Raw genomic sequence first — 22,715 nt, 5'->3', positions numbered from 1 at the left:
GCACGCCGTGAGCGCCCCATAAATGAGTTGCGGCGGCTGTTTTGCGCACAGGCTAGCAGGGGCATATGCCTGCAAACGCACGCACAAACGACGAGGCATGTATAGATGGGAGGACGCGCACGCTTCGTTGCCTGGGCCAGGTGGAGGGCGGGCTCCGCCAGGGACGGCTTGGGGTTAGGCCTGACTTTCCTCTCTGTGCCCTCACTCCCAGGAGGGTCCCCAGTGGCTCCACGTGCGGGACTTCGATCGGCTGCTGCGCGAGTCGCAGCGGGAGGTGCTGCGGCTGCAGAGGCAGATCGCCTTGCGCAACCAGCAGGGGCCACCTGCGCCGCCCCGGCCTCCAGGCCCCGCTGTCCCGGCCGCCAGAGCAGGGGCGCCGGCCCCTGGGGCCCCGGGAGAGGTGAGCGTCGGCGCCAGGGCAGCTGTGTGGGTGTGTGCAGGTGAGGGGTGGGAGCGACCCCAGGACCTCCCCTTGCATCGCGCTCAGAGCCTGGCGAACCCTGTGGTGCCGTGCGCGCACTCCCGGCGTCTGGAGAGCTTTCCCGACCTGGCGCAAGGCCCTCTCCAAGCCACAAGAGCTCATACCTGCGCCGCGCCCGCCCCCGAGTGTTCCGGGGTTCCGCCCTCCGGAGACCTGCGTCCCGCGGGGCCCGCCCGGCCGCCCCTGCCGCGCCGCCAGTGGTACGGCCCGGCAGCAAATCCCTGGTTGCCCTGGCAGCCGCCCGGGGCCCAGCCCGCGCCGCCTCCTCCCGCCGCCGCGGTAGAGCGGGGACGCCCCCTTCAGAGCCGGTCCGGCCCGCCAGGCCTGGCCCCGGCTTCCTGGGGGCGGCGGTGCATCTGCCCGGGCTCCAGGTACTGGCGACCCTCCCTGAGCGTGGGGCTCAGGCGGCCCTTGTCCCCAGGGCCAGGAACCTACTCCAGACCCCCTGAACTTCGGGGTCCGGCTCCTCTCCATCATCCCAGGTGGGCAGCACGTAGGCCCGCCTCCTTCTGGGAAGAGGGATGGGAGGAGGGCCCCGGTGGTACCAGGGCCTCTGGGTGGGGGGTGCTTCTTGCTCAGATTTTGCTCCTCTGCCTGGCCCAGGGAGAGCGAGGCCGCTCCCTTCAAGCCCCTTGCCTCCTTGAGGTTTGTGTGGATAAATGGAAAGTGGGATAGGGGTGGGCTTGGAGGAGCCGGGGAGGGGTCTGGCCAGGCTTGCACTGCTCTAGGCCAAGCCTAGATTCGGGTGATCCAAACCCCCCAGCTCTGGGAACACGGTGTCCCCGGGGGCCGGAGCAGTCTCCTAGCTCTCTGCCCGCTCTCCTAAAGGACACCCAGGACAGTTATTGAGTACAGAGCAGGGCTGCTGCTGGAAGCTAAAAAGGGAAAGCTTTGGCCTGGATAAAGGAGCTGTCTCTCAGGGCACAGGCAGGTCCCAGGATCTCAAAGCACTTACAGCGGAGGGGCACCAGGGGCAGCCTCTAGACGTCTACATCAGCTGGAGATGGTGGGAGGGGGTGGGAGGGCAGCTCCCCTCTCCCCTGGCAGGGGTCTTGCTGCTCACTGTACCATGAGGTGGGCCACCCCGTTTCCCCGCCACCCCCCCCCACTCCCCACATCTCTACAGGCAGGCCAGGCTGGGAGCAGGCTGCCCTGGGGCCCTGTTTCAGGTGCCAGCCCCTGCCCCTGGGCATTCCCAGGCCGCGTCCCAGCAGGATGTGGACAACACAGCGGTGGTCCTAGGGGAGCCAGAGGAACAGCAGAGGGTGCAGCAGCTGGTAAGTGCGCAGGGCGGAGGCTGGAGGGGACCTGCCGTGGGCAGATGTGCCTTTCCCCATGCGGAGCCCTGGATTCTGACCCCGCAGGAGTCGGAGCTCAGCAAGAAGCGGAAGAAATGCGAGAGCCTGGAGCAGGAAGCCCGGAAAAAGCAGAGGCGATGTGAGGAGCTGGTGAGCTCTGGAGGGCCGCCCGGATGTGTCTCCCCCTTCTTTCGGGCAGCCAAGTGGGGGGGCTCCCGGTCAGTGGTCAGTGCTGCCGTCACCCCTCTGCCGGCTGCGAGACCCCACTGTTCCGCGTGCTCCGCGGGGCTTTCCTTTCCTGGCTGATGCAGGGGAGGAAGGCTCTGCCTGGGCGGGCAGGGGACTGTCTGTGGGGAGAGGCGCGCCGTGGGTGTTGGGCACCCTCCGCAGAGCCCCCGTGCCCCCGCACCAGGAGCTGCAGTTGAGAGAAGCCCAGAACGAGAATGCCCGCCTGGCGGAGGAGAACTCGCGGCTACACGGGAGAGCCACAGAGAAGGAGCAGGTGCCAGTTCTGCCCGCGTGCGCTAGGGGCCTGGGCCCCCAGCAAGGGGCACGTGCCTGGGGTCGGGTATTCAGAGCTCTGTTCCCCTTGGCGAGGGAGCTGGTGGGACAAGGCCACACGCCCAGCTCCCTGCCACTGCCCCCTTGCCAGGTGGAGTGGGAGAATGCGGAGCTGAGGGGCCAGCTCCTGGGGGTGACGCAGGAGAGGGACTCAGCCCTTCGTAGGAGTCAGGGCCTGCAGAGCAAGCTGGAGAGCCTGGAGCAGGTGCTGAAGGTGAGGGCTGCGTGTGTAGGGGAGGGCCCTGGGCTCTGGGCCAGCAGATGTGGCCTGTGTGTGGCACTGCCAGCCCCCGCCTCCCCCAGCCCAAGCCCCCTTTCCCAGAGGGGGTGTGGAGCAAACGGTACCCAAGGCTCCCTCGTCTTAAGATTTTTCTGTAGAAACTGGAGCTGGGGACATTGGCCTTGACCCAGGATCTTGTGCTTCAGCATATGCGGGAGGTGGCCCAGCGGCGGCAGCAGCTGGAGGTGGAGCATGAGCAGGCTCGGCTCAGCCTGCGGGAGAAGCAGGAGGAGGTCCGGAGGCTGCAGCAGGTACGGGCAGTGGTGAGGGAAGCGCCCCCGTCTCACCACCCACTCACCCGCCCGACTGGCGTCTGTGGAGCACCTGCTGTGTGCCAGGCCCTGTGCTAGGCGCTGGGTGAGACAGTGGTGAAGAAAGACCAAGTCCTGTCCAAGCAGCAAATAAGCAGATCCTTGAATGAGCCGATTCCAGACACTGACAGCGAGATGGGGGCGATGAGCAGGCTGATGCGACAGTGACTGGGACTGGATGAGGAGCCACTTCAGGGAGGTCGACAGTGCAGGCCTCCCTGTGGAGGCGACGAGTGAGCTGAGACGTCAAGGGCAAGAAGGAGCCAGCCAGGAGGGCCAGGGGAGGGCAGGCCAGGTGGGCAGGATGGCTGTGGGGTGCTCTGTGGTGGGGAGAGCTGGATCTGGGACCAGTGTAGTTAGGGTACGGCAAGGGGTGCCAAGGAGCAGGAAAGAGCCAGAAGCTTTGGGGTGTCCAGGCCATGGCAAGAGTGTGGGTGTTCTGCACTATGAGCGGTTAAAGGCTGTTGTGCGTGGCACTTCAAAGGTCTAAGCCGGGGAGTAACAGGATCTGGTTGGTAATTGTCCAAGAGCACGTTGTTGGTGCTGTGTGGCTGCTCTGTGGGAGCAGGCGTGGAGCAGGGAACACCGGGACTGGCAGCGGTCCAGGCGCGGGTGACGGGTCGTCTGCAAAGCGGGGACAAGTGGGCAGACTCAAAATGGAGTCTGGGGACAGAGTTGACAAGACTGACGGTGGGGTTACAGCTGAGTCTCTCCTGCGTCACCATTTGCTGTGTGCACCTGCTGGGGGTGGGCGAGGGGACGGGGCAGCAGATCTAGGAGGCTGGGAGTCCCAAGTTCTGAGTTCTGTCTTGGTCAAGTCCGTGTTGCGTGTTAAACATGCAGGTGGCCATGGCCGTGGACAGTTGGGTGTATGAGTGTGGGGGTGGGGAGGAGTGGTTCTGGGAGGTATTTGGAGTCCCTGGTGTGTTTAGCTGTGTGACTAGATGGGACCCCCTTGGGAGAGAGGGGAGGGCAAAGAATGGCCCAGCACAGTGTCCTGGGCACCCTAACCTTCAAAGCTGGAGAAGACAAGGGGCAGGCTGGAGAGACTAGGAAGGAGGAAACCAGGAGGGTGGAGTTCCAGACAGAGAGGGAAGCAGTCAGGCACAGCGGCTCCCTGGCCCCTTTGCCTCTGGTCTAAGATCCAGGGTGGGAGCCGGGGAGGGAGAAACCCTTCAGCCACCGCCCTCCCAGGCGCCCTCTCCTCCTCTCTCCAGCCTTGTCTTGCCGCCCGCTATTTCCTCCCCTCCTCCACCCCCTCCCGCATTCTGCCTCCTCCCATTTGCAGGCCCAGGCAGAAGCCAAGAGGGAACATGAAGGCGCCGTGCAGCTGCTGGAGGTAGGAGCCTGGAGGAGACCACCAGTCCCGCCACTTGGGAGGGAGGTGGTGGCTTCAGATAACTGCTGTGATGGACAGCGGGTTGTAGGAGGGGCCTTCAAACGCTCCAGGGCCTGGGGGAGACCCTCCGCCATGGGCCCATTTCTCTGGCTGGGGCCTGGCAGGGCTGGGGGGCTCCTGGGCTTGGGGGCAGCAGCCTCCGTTGCCACCCCCGGGGGCTGCCTTCAGCCTCCTTCCAGCTGGGCACTGCTGAGTCAGCCCAGGGAGCTAACTGGATGGAGTGCCCTGAGCGGCTCCTCTTTCTCCCTCCCTCCCCGGGCCGGTGACCTACAGGGCTAAGGGTTCTAACCTGTCCTCTGCACTTTCCTTCCCTGCCGCAGTCCACCTTGGATTCCATGCAGGTACAGCCCCCGGGCCCCCCCCGCCCCCTCCCCACACCTCTCTGAGCTGGCCGAGCTGCGGCTCTTCCCTCGGGGCCAAAGCAGCCCCAGCTCTCATGTCCAACAGAGGGGGCGTCACTGGCACAGACCCGGGAATCCTTAGGTGGGCTGGGGTCCCCTCCTCCCAGACCTGCGGCTGTGTCTGGCCGTGCCCTCCCTTCATTACCAGTTGGCTTGTGGTGCTGGAGGTGTTGGCCAGGGGCAAGCCCCTGAGCTCAGGACTCTCTGGATGCCTGGATGCCTTCTGGGAAACTGGCCCGATTCCATCTCAAAGTGTCCCCGGCTCCTGTCTGTCCTTGCTGTCGGCAGGGATTTGGTTGTTGAGGGTGGTGAGGGGCGGGGCTCACGTGACAGTGCTGGCCATGCTGAGCCCAGGAGGAGGCCAGCAGCGGTGTCCCACAGCCCAGGACTTTGCCCTCAACTCAGACACCATTGAGGGCAGTGGGGGCAAGCCCGGCCGAGGGTTGGGTGGGTGTGAACTGAAGCCTGGTGTGGTGATGGCACAGGCTGGCACCGGACAGCTTTGCCGGGCCTGGTGGCTCATGGTGGGTCTTGGTGCAGGCTCGGGTTCGAGAGCTCGAGGAGCAGTGCCGGAGCCAAACCGAGCGCTTCAGCCTCCTGGCACAGGAGCTCCAGGCCTTCCGCCTGCACCCGGGCCCCTTGGATCTGCTCACATCTGCTCTGGGCTGCGGTGCCCTTGGGGACCAGCCACCACCCCCCTGCTGCTGCTCTACCCCCCAGCCCTGCCAGGGGTCTGGTCCCAAAGGTAAGGCAGACCTCAGAGACACTGACCTGGGATCCCCAGGCCTAACGAGCAGGGAGGTGAGAAGCAGAGGACAGCAACTCATCCAGTGTTACAGAGCAAGTTAGAGCCGTGCCTGGCCAGAACCAGGCTCTGATAGGGGAAAGCAGAGCCCACAGGAGCGACTGCTCTGGAGTCTGGCCTGGGCATCCCAGGCTCCTGCTCCCTCCCCACCAACAAGACCTCTGTGGTCATGGCTGGGAATTGGGCGGTAAGTTGGCAGCAGGCAGCGTGGCCTTGTGCATCTCTGTTCAATTTCCCTTATGGGAAGAAACTTGGATCTGGAGGGCCTGACTCCCATAATCCAAGAGGCTCTGCCCTGTCTCCCGGGCCACACCTGGGGCCACACCCCCCCCCAGCCCACCTGCCATCTTCTCTTTAGACCTGGACCTCCCGCCTGGCTCTCCTGGGCGCTGCACCCCGAAGTCTTCTGAGCCCGCCCCTGCCACTCTCACTGGAATCCCTCGAAGGCCAGCCAAGAAAGCCGAGTCTCTCTCCAACTCCTCTCGCTCCGAATCCGTCCACAACAGCCCCAAGTCATGCCCTACGCCCGAGGTCAGTACCGGGGAGGGGCACTGGTTTGGGGGGAGAGGGAGGGACAGGTGGCTGTGACCTCCCCAGGCCCCCAGGAGCTGGGAGTGGACTGCGCCCTGTGGTCAGGGAGCTCGGGTGGAGCCTGTTCCCGCTCTCCAGGGCCTGCTGCAAGCCCCACCCTCCGGCAGCCCAGGGAGACTGTGGTTGGCTGTCAGAGACACGGCAGTGCCGGGATCTCGCTGTGGCAGAGCACGTGAGAAACAGCCCGAGTTCCAGGACTGAAATCCCAGCGCTGTCTTAGAGGAGCCCCTGACCTTTACTGGGCTTGTTTCTTTCTTTCTTTTCTTTTTAGTGTAATTTTTTTTTGAATTTTTGAAAAAGATTTATTTGCTTATTTGAGGGGTAGCATTAACAGAGAGGGAGAGACACAAAGAAAGGTCTCCACACGCTGGTTCACTCCCCAAATGGCCACAACGGCCAGAGCTGGGCTGACCTGAAGCCAGGAGCCAGGAGCTTTTTTCCAGGTCTCCCCTGTGAGTGCAGGGGCCCAAGGACTTGGGCCATCTTCTACTGCTTTCCCAGGCCATAGCAGAGAGCTGGATCAGAAGAGGAGCATCTGGGACTCGAACCGGTGTCCATATGGGATGCGGGTGCTGCAGGCAGAGGCTTAGCCCACTATGCCACAGCGCTGACCCGGGCTTCAGTTTCGTGATCTGAATGCCGGGGCTCATGAGCCGCCTTCTGAGGTGCTTGTGAATCCAGATGACCTGCAAAACCACAAGCGGAGGGCCTGTCTCGTGGGGACACCCGGCTGATGCCCAAAGCATGGCTGCTGTGATCATCTTTCTTGGCCGTCACTCAGCTCTTTTGATCATCTCGTTCCTTGTTCTGCCTATAAACCCCAGAAAACGAAGGGGGCAGATCAGGAGCAGCTCTGCTCTCCAGGGTTTCAGAAAGTGGTAGAAACTACCCCGGGCCTCTGCTGCCCCCTGGTGGGAAGGGAAGTTGCTGCTGGCTTTGGAGATGGCAATGAGGGGCTGCCGGCTGGTGCCAGGCCTTGGCAGAAAAGATAAGAAAGCCTGTTCCCAGGCCAGCCCAAGCAATCTGAACTAGGGTCGGAGGATCAGGGGCACTCCCAGACGTGGGCGAGGCAAGTGGACAGGAAGTTCTGAGCTCCAGGGCTAAACCGCCGTAGTAGTGTGGTCAGGTGAGAGGCAGGGACTTCTCCAGGCACTTCCTGCCTTCTTGCTTCTAGCTCTTTATAACTGGGGTGCCTTGCTGCATTTGTACCATTGACACCCGCTCCCTACGCTGGTGGTGGTGGGGGGCGATGGCCTTATTTACTGGCTTTGCTGCAGCTGTGTCCAGGCTGCAGGCTCTCCCCGCCCACCCCGCCCAGGGCAGCAGGGCTCATCCAGGACCTGCCGGCCCAAGACCTGCTCTCGAAGTTGTTGGGGGCTCCTTGCTGCTGGCCTTGTCCAGCACGCATGCGCTCCCCTTCCCTGCTCAGAGCGTGGGGTGCTCCTCCTGCAGCCCGGAGGCCTACCTGTGCTGCCTCTGGCCCAGGGCCTTGGAGAGGAGCCAGCCCTTTCTGTCTGCCCCCAGGTGGATACCGCCAGCGAGGTGGAGGAGCTGGAGGCAGACAGTGTCTCCCTGCTCCCAGCAGCACCGGAGGGTGGCCGGGGAGGAGCCAGGATCCAGGTCTTCCTGGCACGCTACAGGTGAGCCTCTCACCCTCATCTCACCTTGCCCCCCACCCAGCATCTGGGGTGGATGGGAGGAGGGGGCTGGGACAGAGACGTCTGGAGGTGGTGGGGACAGCACAGGGACCCCAGTGGGATACGATCTCATGATCTCACTGGGGCAAGATGGCCACCGTGAGCACTGCACTGGCTAAGGTGGTTGGCCGGTCTCCGTGAATGACAGTGGGGGAGGGAAGGCAGGCATGGGAGTATGCTGCCGGTCTCCTCCCCCCCCACCGCCCCCTCCTGTGTTCCTCCTCCAACAGCTACAACCCCTTCGAGGGCCCCAATGAGAATCCAGAGGCGGAGCTGCCGCTGACAGCGGGCGAGTACATCTACGTCTATGGCAGCATGGACGAGGATGGGTTTTTTGAAGGTACGACAGCAGTAGGGGGTCGTGCTGTCCATTCCGCTGCTATTGAGCCCCGGTTCCCTCCATTCAAATGTCCCCTCTCCCCAGCACGCTCGGCCTACCGTAACTATTCAGACTTGGCTAAGAGGCATGCGGAGACCTTGCAGCCCGTGGGGAGAGAGGAAGAAGGGAACACTGGGCCTCACCAGAGATCTGGCCTCGAGCAGGCCAGGTCAGGCCAGCGCACTGGGGAGTTCTGTCGCGATTCCTTTGTGTGCTGGTAGTCGGGGGCTGGCCGTGCTCAGCCCTGGAGACACTCAAGGTCGGGCACGTAGCACAGATTTCATGCTGGATCCACTCAGGTACAGGGAGGAGAATACGAGTCGTGAGTCCAGGCGAAGGTGTAGACAAGTGTTAGCCTGGGAGCTTCATGAAGGCTCTCCAGTTGCCATGGGGCAGCCACAGGGCTCATGAGGCAAGTGTGGCAGGTGCCCCACTGAGACTGGGCTGCAGGGCAGGGCCTGTGGGAGGAATGGCCAGGGAGACATCCTCAGGCCGGCCCTGGCCTAGGTGCCAGGCTGCATCCTCAGCAGTGAGGGGGCCCACCCTGGGTAGGGCCTGGGTGAGGCACAGACGGGGCAGGGCGAGGACCGCAAGTGCACATGGAGGGCCCAGGAAAGGGACTAGTGGGAGGCAGCAAGCCCCAGAGCCTGCGCAGCAGCTTGCCTTGGGCCCTGTGCCTGTCACTTGAGCACCCGCTGGGAATGGAGATATCTGGTTTTGAGGCTTAAACAGCTAAATTCCCCAGAGGAGCAGATTCCGAAGAGCAGAATTGAGTAGCTTCCCAGGGAAAAAGCAAAGTAAGGCAATCCTAAATACCTTTTTTTTGGAGGGAGGTGGCAGAAGCCTCAGGATAAACTCACCCCAGATGACGAGAATTTGAACTGTACGGTCAGGCTAGATGGGGCTGGACAGCAAGGCCTGTGGAGAGCTGGCGTAGGATCCCATCTTCCCCGTCCAGCTTTAGCCACGGGGCTGCTTCTCACTGTTCTCAGTGGCCTGCGTTTCCAGCTTGGGCCCAGGCCCAGCTGCCACCTCGCAGGCTGTAGATTCGCGTGGTGCCAGGGCTCCGTCTTTAGCTGCGCTGTGGCTCTAGTGCTCACATCAGCTTCCCAGGGCTGCCCTAACACACTGCCCCCAGCCACGTGGCCCCAGGGGAGTCCCTGCCCTTGTCCCAGCCTCTGGTGGTGCCAGGTGTTGCGTGGCTGTGACCACGTCACTCAGACGTCTTTGTCCGTGGCACCCTTGCCTGCGCCTCTTCTTTCTGGGTCTCTGTCTCTTCTGAGGACGCTTGTTAGACTTAGAGCCCACCCAGATAATCTGCAATGATCTTGTCTCAAGGTCCTTCACGTGGGGCCGGCGCCATGGCTCACTTGGTTAATCCTCTGCCGGCGGCGCCAGCATCCCATTTGGGCACCGGGTTCTTGTCCCGGTTGCTCCTCTTCCACTCCAGCTCTCTGCTGTGGCCCAGGAGGGCAGTGGAGGATGGCCCAGATGCTTGGGCCCCTGCACCCACATAGGAGACCAGGAAGAAGCACCTGGCTCCTGGCTTCTGATCGGTGCAGCGCCGCCCATAGTGGCCATTTGGGGAGTGAACCATCGGAAGGAAGACCTTTCTCTCTGTCTCTCTCTCTCACTGTCTGTAACTACCTGTCAAAAAAAAAAAAAAAATCCTTCACATAAATGCATGGGCAAAGGTCTTTCTCCAAATAAGGTCACACTCACAGTGTCTAGAGATTAAGACATATTTGGATGACTGCCATTCAACTCATTGTAATCAGATCATAAATTATATGTTCTAACTAAAAATATTTAGTTATTTGCAGAGGGAAGGAGGGAGGAATGGAGGAAGGTAGGGAGAGAGAGAGAAAGAGAGAGAGAGATCTCTTCTATTTGCTGGTTCATTACCCAAATGCCTGCAACAGCTAGGGCTGAGCCAGGCCAAAGCCAGGAGCCATGAACTCCATCCAGGTCTCTCACTTAAGTGGCAGGGACCCAAGTACTTGGGCCACCTTCTGCTACCTTCCCAGGCTCATTAACAGGAAATTGGATGGGAGGCAGAGGAGTTTGAACTTGGACCAGCTCTCCAATATGGGATGCAGGCATTCCAAGAGGAGGCTTAACCCACTGTACCACAGGGCCAGCCCATGATCTAATTTATTGAGATTCCATATTGTATCCTTATTTAAATTAAGTTTCCTTACTTTTTTTGGTTCTCCTAGCACAAGCAGAGGGGGGTCCAATGGCTACCAGGCACCCTTGTGCTCAGTTCGGCTGACCCCCACCCCCACCCCTGCCCTGAACCCTGGCCCCCGCATCCCCTTCCTCCCAGCCGTTCCCTGAGGATCTTTTTCCTTCTTTAACGTGCTGTGACGTGACGTGCTGTGTGCCTAGCTCCCTTCTTCTTTATGTCCCTCAAACACCACCCCCAGACACCCTGCCCGCACCTTCCAGACTGACGCAGGCAGCCAAGCTGACCGCTGGTCCTGCTCGTAGACAGGGGCCTGTGTGGGTCCCAGCACCCACAGGGACTCCGGTCTCCAGCAGACACGTTCCTCCCGCTCCCTCCCCTGCCCGTGGTGTGTGGGTGGCTCTCCCTGCCTGGCTGGCTGGCTGGCTGTTCTCCCAGAGGGAGGTCGAGACCCCCCCCATCCCGGCCCCCGATCCTCGGGCCTGCGTAAAATCTGCTATGGGAGCATCACTGTGTTTCCTCAACTTGACCCGATAGCTCTCGAAAACTAGCACAGTAAACAGGCCCACAGCTGCTACCACTGGGCTGCGTGTGCTCTATTCGTATGTAAGTTAGCACACCTCAGACCCTGTGGCCTTGCGTCTAGAAGCTGCTCGCTACGTGCCCCGTAGAGCCTGGTCCTTCTGCGTCCTGCCAGCCCCGGCCCTGCCCGAAGCCTGGTGAAACGAGGGCTCAGCTCCGCCCTGCCTGAACCAGTCAGACTCTGCTTGTTAACAAACCTGGCCTGGTGAACTGGAAGCAGCTTCACTCTAGATAACCAGAATCCTGACGCCATCCTCAGGGCGACGGCAGTGCCGCCTGCCCGTCCTTGTAGCCACACGCGTGGGTACAGGCTGACTTGCCGCTGCCCCCATGCATTCGCTGGACCGGCTTTCTTTCTCTCTTTGTCTTCCCCTTCCCTGCCCTTCCCGTCCCTCCTCTGCCAGGGGAGCTCATGGATGGCCGACGGGGCCTGGTCCCTTCCAATTTTGTCGAGCGCGTGTCCGATGACGACCTCCTGACCTCCCTGCCTCCGGAGCTGGCCGATCTGTCCCACAGCTCAGGTCCCGAACTCAGTTTCCTGAGCGGAGCTGGGGGCGGCAGCAGCAGTGGGGGGCAGAGCAGCGGGGGCCGCAGCCAGCCCAGGCCCGAGGAGGAGGAGAAGGAGGACGCGGCGGAGGAGCTCAGTGGGAGCCCCCAGCCCGAGGGTCTGGGCGAGCCTCCCGCCGTGCCTTATCCCCGCCGCCTGGAGGTTCTCAAGCAGCTGGCCCACAGCGTGGTGCTGGCCTGGGAGCCGCCGCCAGAGCGAGTGGAACTGCACGGCTTCCGTATCTGCGTGAACGGGGAGCTACGTCAAGCCCTGGGGCCCGGGGCGCCCCCTAAGGCTGTGCTTGAGAACCTGGACCTGCGGGCCCGGCCCCTGCATGTTTCTGTGCAGGCGCTGACCAGCAGGGGCGGCTCGGACCCTCTGCGCTGTTGTCTGGCCTTGGGTGCCGGGGCCGGGGTGGTCCCTAGCCAGCTGCGGGTCCATAGGCTGACAGCCACGTCTGCTGAGATCACCTGGGTGCCTGGCAACAGCAACTTGGCCCATGCCATCTACCTCAATGGGGAGGAGTGTCCGCCTGCCCGCCCCAGCACCTACTGGACCACCTTCTGCAACCTGCGGCCTGGCACACTCTACCAGGCCCGAGTGGAGGCCCAGCTCCCACCCCGCGGGTCCTGGGAGCCAGGCTGGGAGAAGCCAGAGCAACGAGCTGCCTCCCTGCAGTTCACCACCCTCCCGGCAGGTGCGTGGGCTTGAGCGTTGGCATCTGGAACCTGGGCCCGTGGGTGGTGGTGGGAGGGCTGCCTGGCCCTGTTTCCAGCACCAGGGACGTGGCTGAGTGGGCTGGACTTCCTGGCCAGGAGCGTCTTACGTTGGTGGGTCTTGTGCCCTGCTACCCCAGGCCCACCTGATGCCCCCCTGGATGTGCAGATCGAGCCAGGGCCCTCCCCTGGAATCTTGATCATCAGCTGGCTTCCGGTCACCATCGATGCTGCCGGGACCTCCAACGGTGTCCGGGTCACGGGCTACGCCATCTATGCCGACGGGCAGAAGGTATGGCCTGGGGACTCCGCCCACCTGGACCCTGGGAACGGGATGTGGGTCCTTGCCGTGTTCAGAGGCCTGGTCTCCTAGGCCTGGCCCCCAGAGGCCCAGTCCCCGGCATTTGGGCGCTGTGTGGCAGATCGGGTAAGAGCATGGGCTGGGGCAGCGTGTGATGGATTTGAAAGTGGCTACAGGCCGGCGCCGTGGCTCACTAGGCTAATCCTCCGCCTTGCGGCACCGGCACACCGGGTTCTAGTCCCGGTCGGGGCACTGGATTCTGTCCCGGTTGCCCCTCTTCCAGGCCAGCTCTCTGCTGTGGCCAGGGAGTGCAGTGGAGGATGGCCCAAGTGCTTGGGCCCTGCACCCCATGGGAGACCAGGAGAAGCACCTGGCTCCTGCCATCGGATCAGCGCGGTGCGCCGGCCGCAGCGCGCTACCGCAGCGGCCATTGGAGGGTGAACCAACGGCAAAAGAAAGACCTTTCTCTCTGTCTCTCTCTCACTGTCCACTCTGCCTGTCAAAAAAAAAAAAAAAAAAAAAAAGAGAAAGTGGCTGCAGCCCTGACAGCATGTGGCCAGGAGCACTGCGATCAGGTGTGCGGAAGGCCGACCTGAGGCGCGGTGTGTCCTCCGCTCGGCCGCTCAGCCTTCCCTCTCCCTCCTCTGCTCCCTTGGCCCTGCAGATCATGGAGGTGGCCTCGCCCACTGCAGGCAGCGTGCTGGTGGAGCTGTCCCAGCTGCAGCTGCTGCAGGTGTGCCGCCAGGTCACCGTGCGCACCATGTCGCCCCACGGCGAGTCGGCTGACTCCATCCCCGCTCCTGTCGCCCCGGCCCTGTCTCCAGCCTGCCTGCTTGCCAGGGTCTCCTGCTCCTCACCACGACCAAGCCCAGAGGCCAGACCACCTCCTGCTCCGGCCTCCCCAGGGCTTGGAGACCCCAGCTCTCCCCTCCGGTGCCCTGCTCCCCATGGAACTCAAGATCCACCGGGGGGGCCTCCAACAAGCCCTGGCAGAGAGACGCCAAGGGGACCCCGAGAGGAACCGCTAGCACCTTGCTCCCAGGTACCCTGTCTGGGGAGACTGGGAGCAGGTACAGGCTGGAGGGAGGGCCTGGGCACGTCATCAGTGTCCTGCATTCCAGGGGGAAGTTGGGGAAACTGCTCTGGGCACTGCAGAGCGGGGCGCCGGCGAGCCAAGCCTGGCTGAGGGAGGCCCTGGCCCTGTGGCTCCCTCCCTGGCCAAGCAGGAAGCCGAGTGGACTGCGAGAGAGGCCTGCCTGGCCCCCTGCTCCAGGCAGGGGGCAGTGGTGCAGAGGACGCCTGGTACCGAGGCCTGCCGTGGAGGAGATGCAGGGTCTGCGCTGAGAACTAGGGCCGAGGTAGGGGTTGGGGACCCACTAGACCACCTCAAAGAATCGAGGCCTGTCTCCCTGTGTCTGCCCTCTGCCAGCGCAGATCTGGGCACCCTCTCGGCTTGGCCCCTACTCAGGCTCTGCAGCCGTTTCTTTGTTACATCGCACTGCGCAGCTTTCTCTCTCTGGTTTGGCTCCGGTCCTCCGGCCTCTCCCTTCCCCCTCTGCCACCTCATGCACACCCCACTCTGGGCATGGCTCTTTCTCCCTCTGCCAAGGAACCTCGTTTAAAAAAATTATTTGTATTTATTTAAAATGTGGAGGGACAGAGAGCTCCTGTCTGCTTGCTGGTTCTTTCCCCAAATGCCTGCAAAGCCAGTGCTGGGCCAAGCTGAATCCGGGATCCAAGAACTCCATCTGGCAGGGACCCGAGTGCTTGAGCCATCCCCTGCTGCCTCCCAGGGCGGGCATTAGCAGGAGGCTGGAGTCAGGACTCTAACCCAAGCACTGTTTTAACCACTAGGCAAGACAGCCACCCCAAGGGACCCTTCTTATTCCGGCTGGGGCTGACCTGACCCTGCGGCCCCTCGATGCCCAGCCCTTGCTTGCCTCTTGCAGAGGGAGGACACGGCAGAGCTCGGGGGTCGTCTGGTGAACCCCCTTGTGGATCACGGCCGCAACTCAGACCTGTCAGATATCCAGGAGGAGGAGGAGGAGGAAGAAGAGGAAGAGGAGCTGGGTTCTAGGACCCGCTCCTTCCAGAAGCAGGTTGCTGGCGACAGCACCAGGGAGAGTGGGGCCAAGGTAACGGGGTGGGGAGGGACTGGTGGGCCCCAGACCTCACGGGCCAGGGCCCCCGCCCCTTGTGTCAGCAGCTGCTCCAGCCGCCACTGAGTGCCAGCAGCGTCCTAGGTGTGTGGCGTGGGCCCTGTCTTAAGCAGCAGGTGTGGAGTGGCCTGAAAGTGGCCTCTGCCCTCCTGGGGAGAAAGGGGGAGGAGGCGGTGCTTTTCTTCTGAGCCTTCTCTGGCTCCAGCCCATCAGACCCAGGGCTGTGGCAGGGGGAGGGTTGGGAATGGCCTCTGTACCATGACAAGCATGGCGGCTGCCCAATGTGGGCAACCCCTGTTCCTCGGGTGTATGCTCCAGTTCTCCCTGGTTCTGTCTGGACCAGCCACTGTCCCCCTGGTTCTTCTTAGAGGAATCTAGGGGAGGGCTGTAGGGCTGTCCTAACCCCTGCCCTCATTTGGGGGCAAAGGTCACACCTCCCTCCTCTCCCCCCATGGACCCCTCTTCCCTGCCGCCCTCCACTGCTCCCCCACCCCAGCCCCAGCCCGACCCCTTTTGTGAGACTGACAGTGATGAGGAGATCCTGGAGCAGATCCTGGAGCTGCCCCTCCAGCAGTTCTGCAGCAAGGAGCTCTTTAGCATCCCCGAAGAGGAGGAGGAGGAGGAGGAGGACGAGGAGGAGGAGCAGCGGCGGGCAGCCCATTCTTCCAGAGCCCCTGGGCCGCCTGAACCTGCTCTGCTGGGGCTTGGCTGTGACGGCGGCCAGCCCCAAGGACCCGGCCTGTGTTCCTTGGCCGCGGAGCCCTCCAGGGGCGGGGACCGCCTGGAGGACGTGCCTGGCGTAGTTGGCGGAAGCAGCCGGAGGAGAGGAGGGGGCTCCCCGGAGAAGCCCCCGAGCCGCAGGCGGCCTCCAGACCCCCGTGAACACTGCAGCCGGCTCCTCAGCAGCGGCGGGCCCCAGGCTCCTGGGCGGCCGGGCCCCACGCGGGAGAGGGGCGGCTCCTCGGTGGTTGAGGGCACCAAGGTTGGCCTTGAGGCTGGCGGGAGAGGGCGGTCGGCTCCTTCCCGAAGGTGCCCGCGAGGCCGGGCCCCGGAATCCGGCCTGGCCAGCTGCCTCTCCCCCAAGTGCTTGGAAATCAGCATCGAGTATGACTCCGACGATGAGCAGGAGGCGGCCAGTGGGGGCGTCAGCATCAGCAGCTCCTGCTACCCTGGAGACGGGGAGGCCTGGGCCACTGTACCCGGAGTCAGGCCCAGGGGCCCTGTGAAGGCCAGTCCAGGCCCCAGCCCCTCCTCCCGCCTCCCAGCCTGGGAGAAAGGGGAGCTGGAACGGAGAGGCCGCAGCACGACTGGCAGAGCCAAGGAGCCCCCCTCCCGGGTCCGTGCCCACTTCCCAGCTTGGGCAGCCCCCTGCCTGCTGCGGGCTGGTGGCCGTGCTTGCTGCCCACCGGCCACTCCCATTCCACGCTGCTGCTCCATCCGCAGAGGTGGGGCCGGGCCTCCGGGCTCTCCCACGCGCTCCTCCCACCCACATTCCCACTGCTTTGCTGCTTCGGCTGACCGCAGCTGGGATGCGCAGTGCTCGGGCGTCGGGCGTCGCCTTTGGCTGCCTGTGTGGGGTTAGCCGTGTCTTCAGGACACCAACTGTGGTGCCGTGGCCAGAGCCACCTATTCCTGGCATCGCCAGGGGGCCTCCTCTCCACGCTCCTCAGCCAAGTCCAGTCCCCTCCACTGCACTCCCCTTCTCGGGGCGCTGGGGCCCCATCCTGTGTGCCCCCAGGGGTCTCTGGGGAGGCTGGGCGAGAACTGCTGTGCTTCTGCTGCTGCTGCTGCTACTGCTGCTGACGGGCGGAGCTGGGGGGCGTGGGCAGGGTCCTCTCCCCACTCAAGGGCCCACAGGAAGGACGCTGTGTCACCTCTGCCCTCTGCGACCGTCTCTTTGCAGGCAACAGAGCCTGGGGAACCCAGAACGCAGGACAGCTCTGGAAGGAGGGGCTTCCAGCGGAGAGGGGCCCGGGCCCCCCGGCCAGGTGCCACAGAGCTGGGTGAGTGCCTGCCTGGGGAGGGGGGGGCGGGCTAGGCTTGGGGGGGGGCTTTCCTGACCCTGTGAGTGGAGCTCATCGAGTCACTGTGCTGTCCCCAACCCTCTGCACAGCCCCTCCAAGGAGCCCTCCAGAAGCACTGGCTTCCCAGGACCTGCCTATCAGGGTCTTTGTGGCCCTGTTTGATTATGACCCCGTGTCGATGTCACCCAACCCCGACGCTGGAGAAGAGGAGCTCCCGTTCCGGGAGGGCCAGGTCCTGAAGGTGACTGCGCCACCCTCCAGGCACCGAGCCCCAAACCCCAGCCGGAGTCTTGCCCTGCTCCCAAGGGATCAGAGCCGCGGTGGAGGACATGGCGATCTCAGCCAGCGCATGTGGGCTTGGACCCTGTCCCTGGCACTTCTGGCTCTGTGACCTCGCCCAGATTACTTGGGTTCCTCACTGGTAAAATGGGGACAGTGTGAGTGTCCACCACATGGGCTTGTCTGTGGATTGTGATTGCGTGTGCCTTGAGTGCGTGAACACCAGGCTGTTCTGTGATTTTGCCAAGGGTTGGCTGAAGGCTCTGTGCTGCTCCAAGGTTCCAGGGCTGCAGGCTGGGGTGCGGTGGGGAGCAGGCCGTGTGGGCGTTGCCCGCTGATGCCACAGAAAGTCAGTTTCCCTGAGCCCTGTGATCCTTGCTCGCTTTCTATCCCACGGCCAGCAGGAGGAGCGTGGCATGTGCTCTTCTGTAGCCCCTAGAGCGGGAGCTGCTGGCTTGAGGGCCTGGGGTGCAGGGAGCAAGCCCAACTGGCCTCCCGAGACAACTGGTCTTTGCCGCCAGGTGTTCGGGGACAAGGATGCCGATGGCTTCTACCGGGGTGAAGGCGGAGGCCGCACGGGCTACATCCCCTGCAACATGGTGGCTGAGGTGGCCGTGGACAGCGCCGCGGGGAAGCAGCAGCTGCTCCAGCAGGGCTACCTGGCTGCAGAGGTCCTCCCCGAGGTCTCAGGTAGGACCTGCTGCTCTTCTCCACCTGCCTCCCGCCACAGCAGGTGCAGCCCGGACCCTCCTGAGTGGCTCTGTGTGTCCTGGTGGCCAGGGTGCCTTATTTGTTCAGGCTCCAGGAGGGCCCGCTGAGACCAAAGCCACCACATGGAACGGGAGTCTGTGGCTGAGCAGGTGGGCCCGTGTAGGAGAGTGTGCTGATGCTACACCTGTGTTGTGGGGTCCTGGAGGCCTGGGGAGGGGGCTTTTGCTGGGGATGGGAGAGGAAGGCTGTGGAGAAGCAAGCCGAGCAGCCCTGGCACGGCCCTGGGTGTGTGCTTGAGTCAGGTCCTGTGCCCCGCCACACCTCCTCGCCTCAGTTTCTCTTTTCTGTCTACTTCCTTCCTCGGGCAGGAAATGGTCCCTTTGTGTACTCCACAGCCCGCATAGCTGGGCCTCCACCCAAGCCCCGCCGCGCCAAGAAAGGTGCGCAAGACCTTGTTCTCCTTGGGGGCCTGTGTGTTGGGGGTGGGGTGGGGCTGGAGGTGGCACTGCTCGGTCTTGGGGAGGTACCTGAGGGGTTTCAGCAGGGAGTGAGGGCAGATCTCCCCCCACATCCTCCTCATCCCGTGGATGGCTCGGTGCCGGTGGGGACCCCGTTCCCCAAATCCTGCACAGCCTGGAGCTTCTCCCCCACCCTCTCTGGGCCTTCATTCACCACTGCACCAAAGGCGGGGGCTGGTGTGCCCGCCGAGCATCCCTCCCCTCATCACCCTGGCGCGCGGGCTGCATCCTGCCTGTCCCGCACCGCTCCCTGCCTAAGACAAACTCGGGAGAGGGAGGCGCGGGGCTCACAGGCACCCTCTTTCCACAGCGGAGGCCGACAACCCTGCCCAGCCCGGTCCAGGTGAGGAGCGAGCCCTGAGACCAGGGAAAGACGTGGTGGGGGGTGCTGAGTCGGGGTCAGGTCTCCAGTGCAGAGGGTGGTATGGGGCGGGGCCTGAGAGAGAATCCCGTGTCTTCTTCCCCTGTCCCCACAGGGCCCCCCCAGCCAGTCCCCTCCGCTTGCCTGAAATCCGCGCACTCCATGGTGGCTGCGTTTGACTACAACCCCCGGGAGAACTCCCCCAATATGGACGTGGAGGTGAGGACCCCCGGAACGCGCCCAGCAGAACGGGAGGGACGGCCTGGCTGCCCTGGGCCGCACACCTGCCTCGCACTCCCTCCACAGGCAGAGCTGCCCTTCCGGGCAGGGGACGTCATCACCGTGTTCGGGGGCATGGACGACGACGGTTTCTACTACGTGAGAGCAGTGTGGGACGCGGCGCCCCCGCCCAGCTCGGCTGCCCTCTCGGGGAGGCCCTCTTAGAGTGGTAGCCTGCAGGAACTGACCAGGTCACCCTGGGCAGTGATGTTGGCGTCAGGCTGCACCCCGGGAACTTCCGGGCCAGGGAGGCAGGCTGGGGCCTCTTTCCTGGTCTCAGTCTTATCAGCATCTCCTCCCCAGGGGGAATTGAATGGACAAAGGGGCCTGGTTCCATCCAACTTCCTGGAGGGCCCTGGGCCCGAGGCGGGAGGCCCAGACAGAGAGCCTGGGACGTCCCAGGCCGAGATTCAGGTCAGTGAGGAACTGGCTCCCCGCTCAGCAGTTTGGTTTCTACCGTGCTGGGGGTGGTGGTGATGGTGGTGGGGTCAGGATGGTGTCCTGGCTGCGGCAACGATACAGGTGCCCCTGTGTACAGGGTGGCACCCCTGAGTTAATTCTAGAGGGCAGCCCAGCCTCTCCCTGTGTGTGCCCCTCTCTGCAGAGGTGTGAGAGCAGTGACCCTGACCCCCAGGTCACCTGACCTGCTGGCCACACCCAGGGCTGCTGGAGGTGAGGGGGTGGTGTGCAGAAGGACCCCTGCCCCTCCACCTGTCCGCGTCGTCCTTGTCCTCTCAGGGTGTTCCCATCCTGCTGGGTCGCCCTCCACCCTGGTGCCTTTTGAAGCCAGCTGCCCCGTGCAAGGCCCACCTGCGCCTCCGGGGGCGGGCGGCATACAAAGCAGCCTGCAGCCTCAAGGGCAAGGCCTGGGTGAGGGGGCTGAACTCCCATCAGGGCTTCTGTGTGCAGCAGTTTCAAATGCAAAGGCTCCGCCAAGCGGGACCCATCCCTGTGCCCAGGCCACCTGCTGTCGGCCGAGGGCATGCGGGTCTGTGCGTAACCCATCTCCCCTCTTTGTTCCCTGTTCTCAGAGAACGAGGAGGAGAAGAGTCCAGTGCTAGATGGAGATAGATATATGTAGAGAGAGCGACATGTAAGTGGGGAGACAGTCCCCTTTGTCCCGTGTGACCCCCTCCACCATGATCAGACAGGGGCCGCATTGTCTCACCCATTGCTTCCAGGCAAGGGGAGGAGATCTGGCCGTGACCCAGGTTTGGGTCCAAGGTCATCCCTCCCCTTCCCTGTCCTTCCGGCCTTGCATTTACCTGGGCTGTGCCAGCTGTCATGGGGATGTGTGTCATCTTAGCCTGTGCCGTCCCACATTGGCCGACCACTCGTGTTCCAGTGCACACGCGGGTTGTGGAGCGCCATGTGACATCCAAGCTGCGACTCATCCGTGGTATTATAATACTACATAGCCCTCGTATTATAATAGTGTGATTATTACTGGGGACAAGAAGGATGGCACAGTGAGGCCGGCAAGCATCCCCACCCTTGTCTTTTGTGTGGCCACCTGATGGGGGGATTGGATGCGTGGTTTCCTTCCGGCTCTCAATTTTGCCTGCTTGGGGGACAAAAGGGGAGCTTGAATAGTTGAAACCCATAGATATTCCCAAGCCATGCCTCTCTGTTTCCCAGCATTCCCGCCCTCCTAGGATGCAGTGGGAGGAGCCCTGGGAGGGAGTGGGGGGGCAGACTCCCCAGCTGGGCAGCAGCCCTGGCCAGATGGCAGTAAGTGCTTTGACCTCTAGGTCTTGGAGGACAGGGGTTGGGCCTCAGCTATGCACCTGTTTCCTGGCCTCTGCTCTGGGTTCTGTGGTTGGCTCCAAACCGTCAGCTGGTAGGGGTTTGGTGAAGGGAAGGAAAGGGTACCCATGGGCTGGCTGGCGAGAGCCGACAGGGCAGGGCCAGGTGCAGAGGGACAAGGAGGGGACGTGGGAGCACAGGCGAGGAGGACTTTGTCACAGTTCTCATTTGCGCAACTCCAAGTCTTTAGATGAGTGCTCTCTGGGGTGGGCAGAGGCACAGGGAGCAACCCAGGCTTTCACATGGAGCAGGAGATTTGGCAAGTGGGTGCTAGGGCAGGGAAGCCTCCAGGAGAGGGTGGTGGGGCCGCAGGGCACTCCCTAGGGGGCCCGGCTTCCCGGTGATCCTCTCCAGGGCCATGCAAGAGGGATTCCCCATGGGCCTGTGTGCATCAGGGCTGGCCCCACCCCCTGAAGGCCCTGGGAGGGAGCTCCAGGTCTGGGAGGTGCTACGAGGGCGGACTCCAGAGGCTCAGGCCTGGAACCCGCAGGGAAAAGGAGTCAGGGGTGGGGCGGGCGTCTTCCGTGACCTCGCCCCTTCTCTCTCACGTTCTAGGACTGGGCCAGCAGCACACCAGGGCCCCTGAGGCTCCCCGGCTGGGCCTGTGTCCTCGGCACTGACAGTCCTGCTAGCATCAATCCGGGGCCGCCCCAGGGCACCAGTGAGACGGTCCGGGGCCTCCTCTCCATGGGGAAGCAGCTGCTCAGGAGGCTGGGCTCTGGGAAGAAGGAGTGAAGCCGTGGCCCATGCCGCAGGCCCGAGAGCCCTCCAGAGGCCCCCTGGGACCCCCATGGCTGTCACGGCCGGGCCCAGGACACCTGCTCTTCTGCATAAACAAGGGGGCGCTTGGTGAGGGTCAGGGCTAGACGGGTCCTTACAGGTGCGTCCTTGGCTGGGCCCTTCCTCCTGCCACAGGGGAAACTGAGCCTCACAGCGAGTAAGTAGCGTGGCCCCGGCCACCGAGCACCTCGGCCACGCCAGGCCCGGATCCAGACTCCGGACTCCTACACTGGCCTGCTCATCTGCTCCCGGTTCCCCACCACGCTGTGCAAGTCCCTCCTTGGGCCCCCCCAGCCCGGGCTGGGGAGCATGAGGGGAGAAAGGGCCCATTCCCTGTGGTGGCTCTGGCCGTCCCCATGGTGTCTTCCCTGCCCCGAAGGAACGTGTGCCCTGGAAGCTCCCCAGGCCCCCGCGCTCGGGCAGGCGGTGAGCCGTGTATATATTGTACATACTCAGTGCCTCAGTCCAGCTTCCTCCCTCTGCTTCCCCACGCGGCCAAGTCCTTGCCAAAGTGGCCTGCCCCCACCCACAGTGCTCCACCACCCTGCCCAGGGCCTTCTGGCCCCGAGCCCCAGGGGCCAGTGAGCAGCAAGCAGGAGCTGGGTTTGCCTTATTTTGCTCATTGGATTCAAGTTCTCGTTTGCATCGTTTTCTTCTGGCCTCTGTCAGATTCCAGGGCTGGGGGGAAGGACAGATTTCTGCAGCTATTTTCATACATTCCCTTACACACACATAGTGGGGCGGGGCCTCTGCGCCCCCACCCCAGCCCCCAGCCCCTGCCCGTGCCTGGGTGAGCGTCTCTTGCATGTTTCCTTTGCCATGGTGGGAGATCGTCTGACTGGACCCCACCCCCACCTGGGTCTCCAGGATCGTGGACTGGTGGGGGTGTTTGTTTAAAAAGACATTTTATTATAATAAAGTCTATTTTCACAAAATCTACTCTGGGCTCTAAATGGGCAAAGGCCATCTTGGAGGGGGTGGGGCATGCTGGGATTTGGAACCTGGAAATTACATCCAAAGGGTGATGGGCCAAAAGCTGATCCACACTAAGTAGTCTGGAGCTTCTCTCCCTCTCTCCCTCCCTCCCTCTGGAGCTCCGAGTTGGACTCACCTCTGTGAGACCCAGAGCCCGATAAAGTCCCAAGGCCTCTGCCTCCGGGCCAGGGCTCGGAGATGGGGCCCCTCGAGTCGCTTCAGCATTGGGTGGAGATCCTGGGAGGACACACAAGCTTCAATGTGCATCCTGTGGGCCTGGCGTGCA

General features: G+C 63.2%; 1 protein-coding gene across 10 annotated transcripts; it reads left to right on the top strand.

Annotated features, from left to right (window-relative positions):
• The first annotated feature begins 341 nt into the window (after positions 1–341).
• TSPOAP1 (TSPO associated protein 1) lies at positions 342–22,292 on the top strand. 10 transcript variants are annotated; one of them, XM_062216259.1, is made up of 28 exons: positions 859–963; positions 1,608–1,758; positions 1,846–1,929; positions 2,192–2,281; positions 2,432–2,554; positions 2,767–2,871; positions 4,220–4,270; positions 4,651–4,671; positions 5,272–5,476; positions 5,895–6,067; positions 7,652–7,767; positions 8,055–8,164; positions 11,378–12,217; positions 12,377–12,528; positions 13,202–13,579; positions 13,659–13,895; positions 14,487–14,672; positions 15,193–16,032; positions 16,600–16,699; positions 16,810–16,961; positions 17,521–17,689; positions 18,079–18,150; positions 18,539–18,571; positions 18,705–18,808; positions 18,896–18,967; positions 19,172–19,282; positions 19,900–19,961; positions 21,230–21,321. In XM_062216259.1, the coding sequence occupies exons 6-27, from the start codon at positions 2,770–2,772 to the stop codon at positions 19,927–19,929; spliced, it is 4,254 nt and encodes a 1,417-aa protein (XP_062072243.1). In that variant the 5' UTR covers positions 859–963; positions 1,608–1,758; positions 1,846–1,929; positions 2,192–2,281; positions 2,432–2,554; positions 2,767–2,769; the 3' UTR covers positions 19,930–19,961; positions 21,230–21,321. The 10 variants fall into 10 exon arrangements, with proteins under 10 accessions (XP_062072239.1, XP_062072241.1, XP_062072243.1 ...); XM_062216255.1 differs by lacking the exons at positions 859–963; positions 19,900–19,961 and adding an exon at positions 342–400 and having other exon boundaries at positions 21,230–22,292; XM_062216257.1 differs by lacking the exons at positions 859–963; positions 19,900–19,961 and adding an exon at positions 777–852 and having other exon boundaries at positions 1,681–1,758; positions 21,230–22,292.
• Positions 22,293–22,715: the final 423 nt, after the last annotated feature.

This window comes from Lepus europaeus, chromosome 18, assembly GCF_033115175.1.
Source record: "Lepus europaeus isolate LE1 chromosome 18, mLepTim1.pri, whole genome shotgun sequence".
Taxonomy (NCBI): Eukaryota; Metazoa; Chordata; class Mammalia; order Lagomorpha; family Leporidae; genus Lepus; species Lepus europaeus.
The sequence above is the reverse complement of the archived record's forward strand: the minus strand, read 5'-3'. Positions and strand labels throughout refer to the sequence as shown.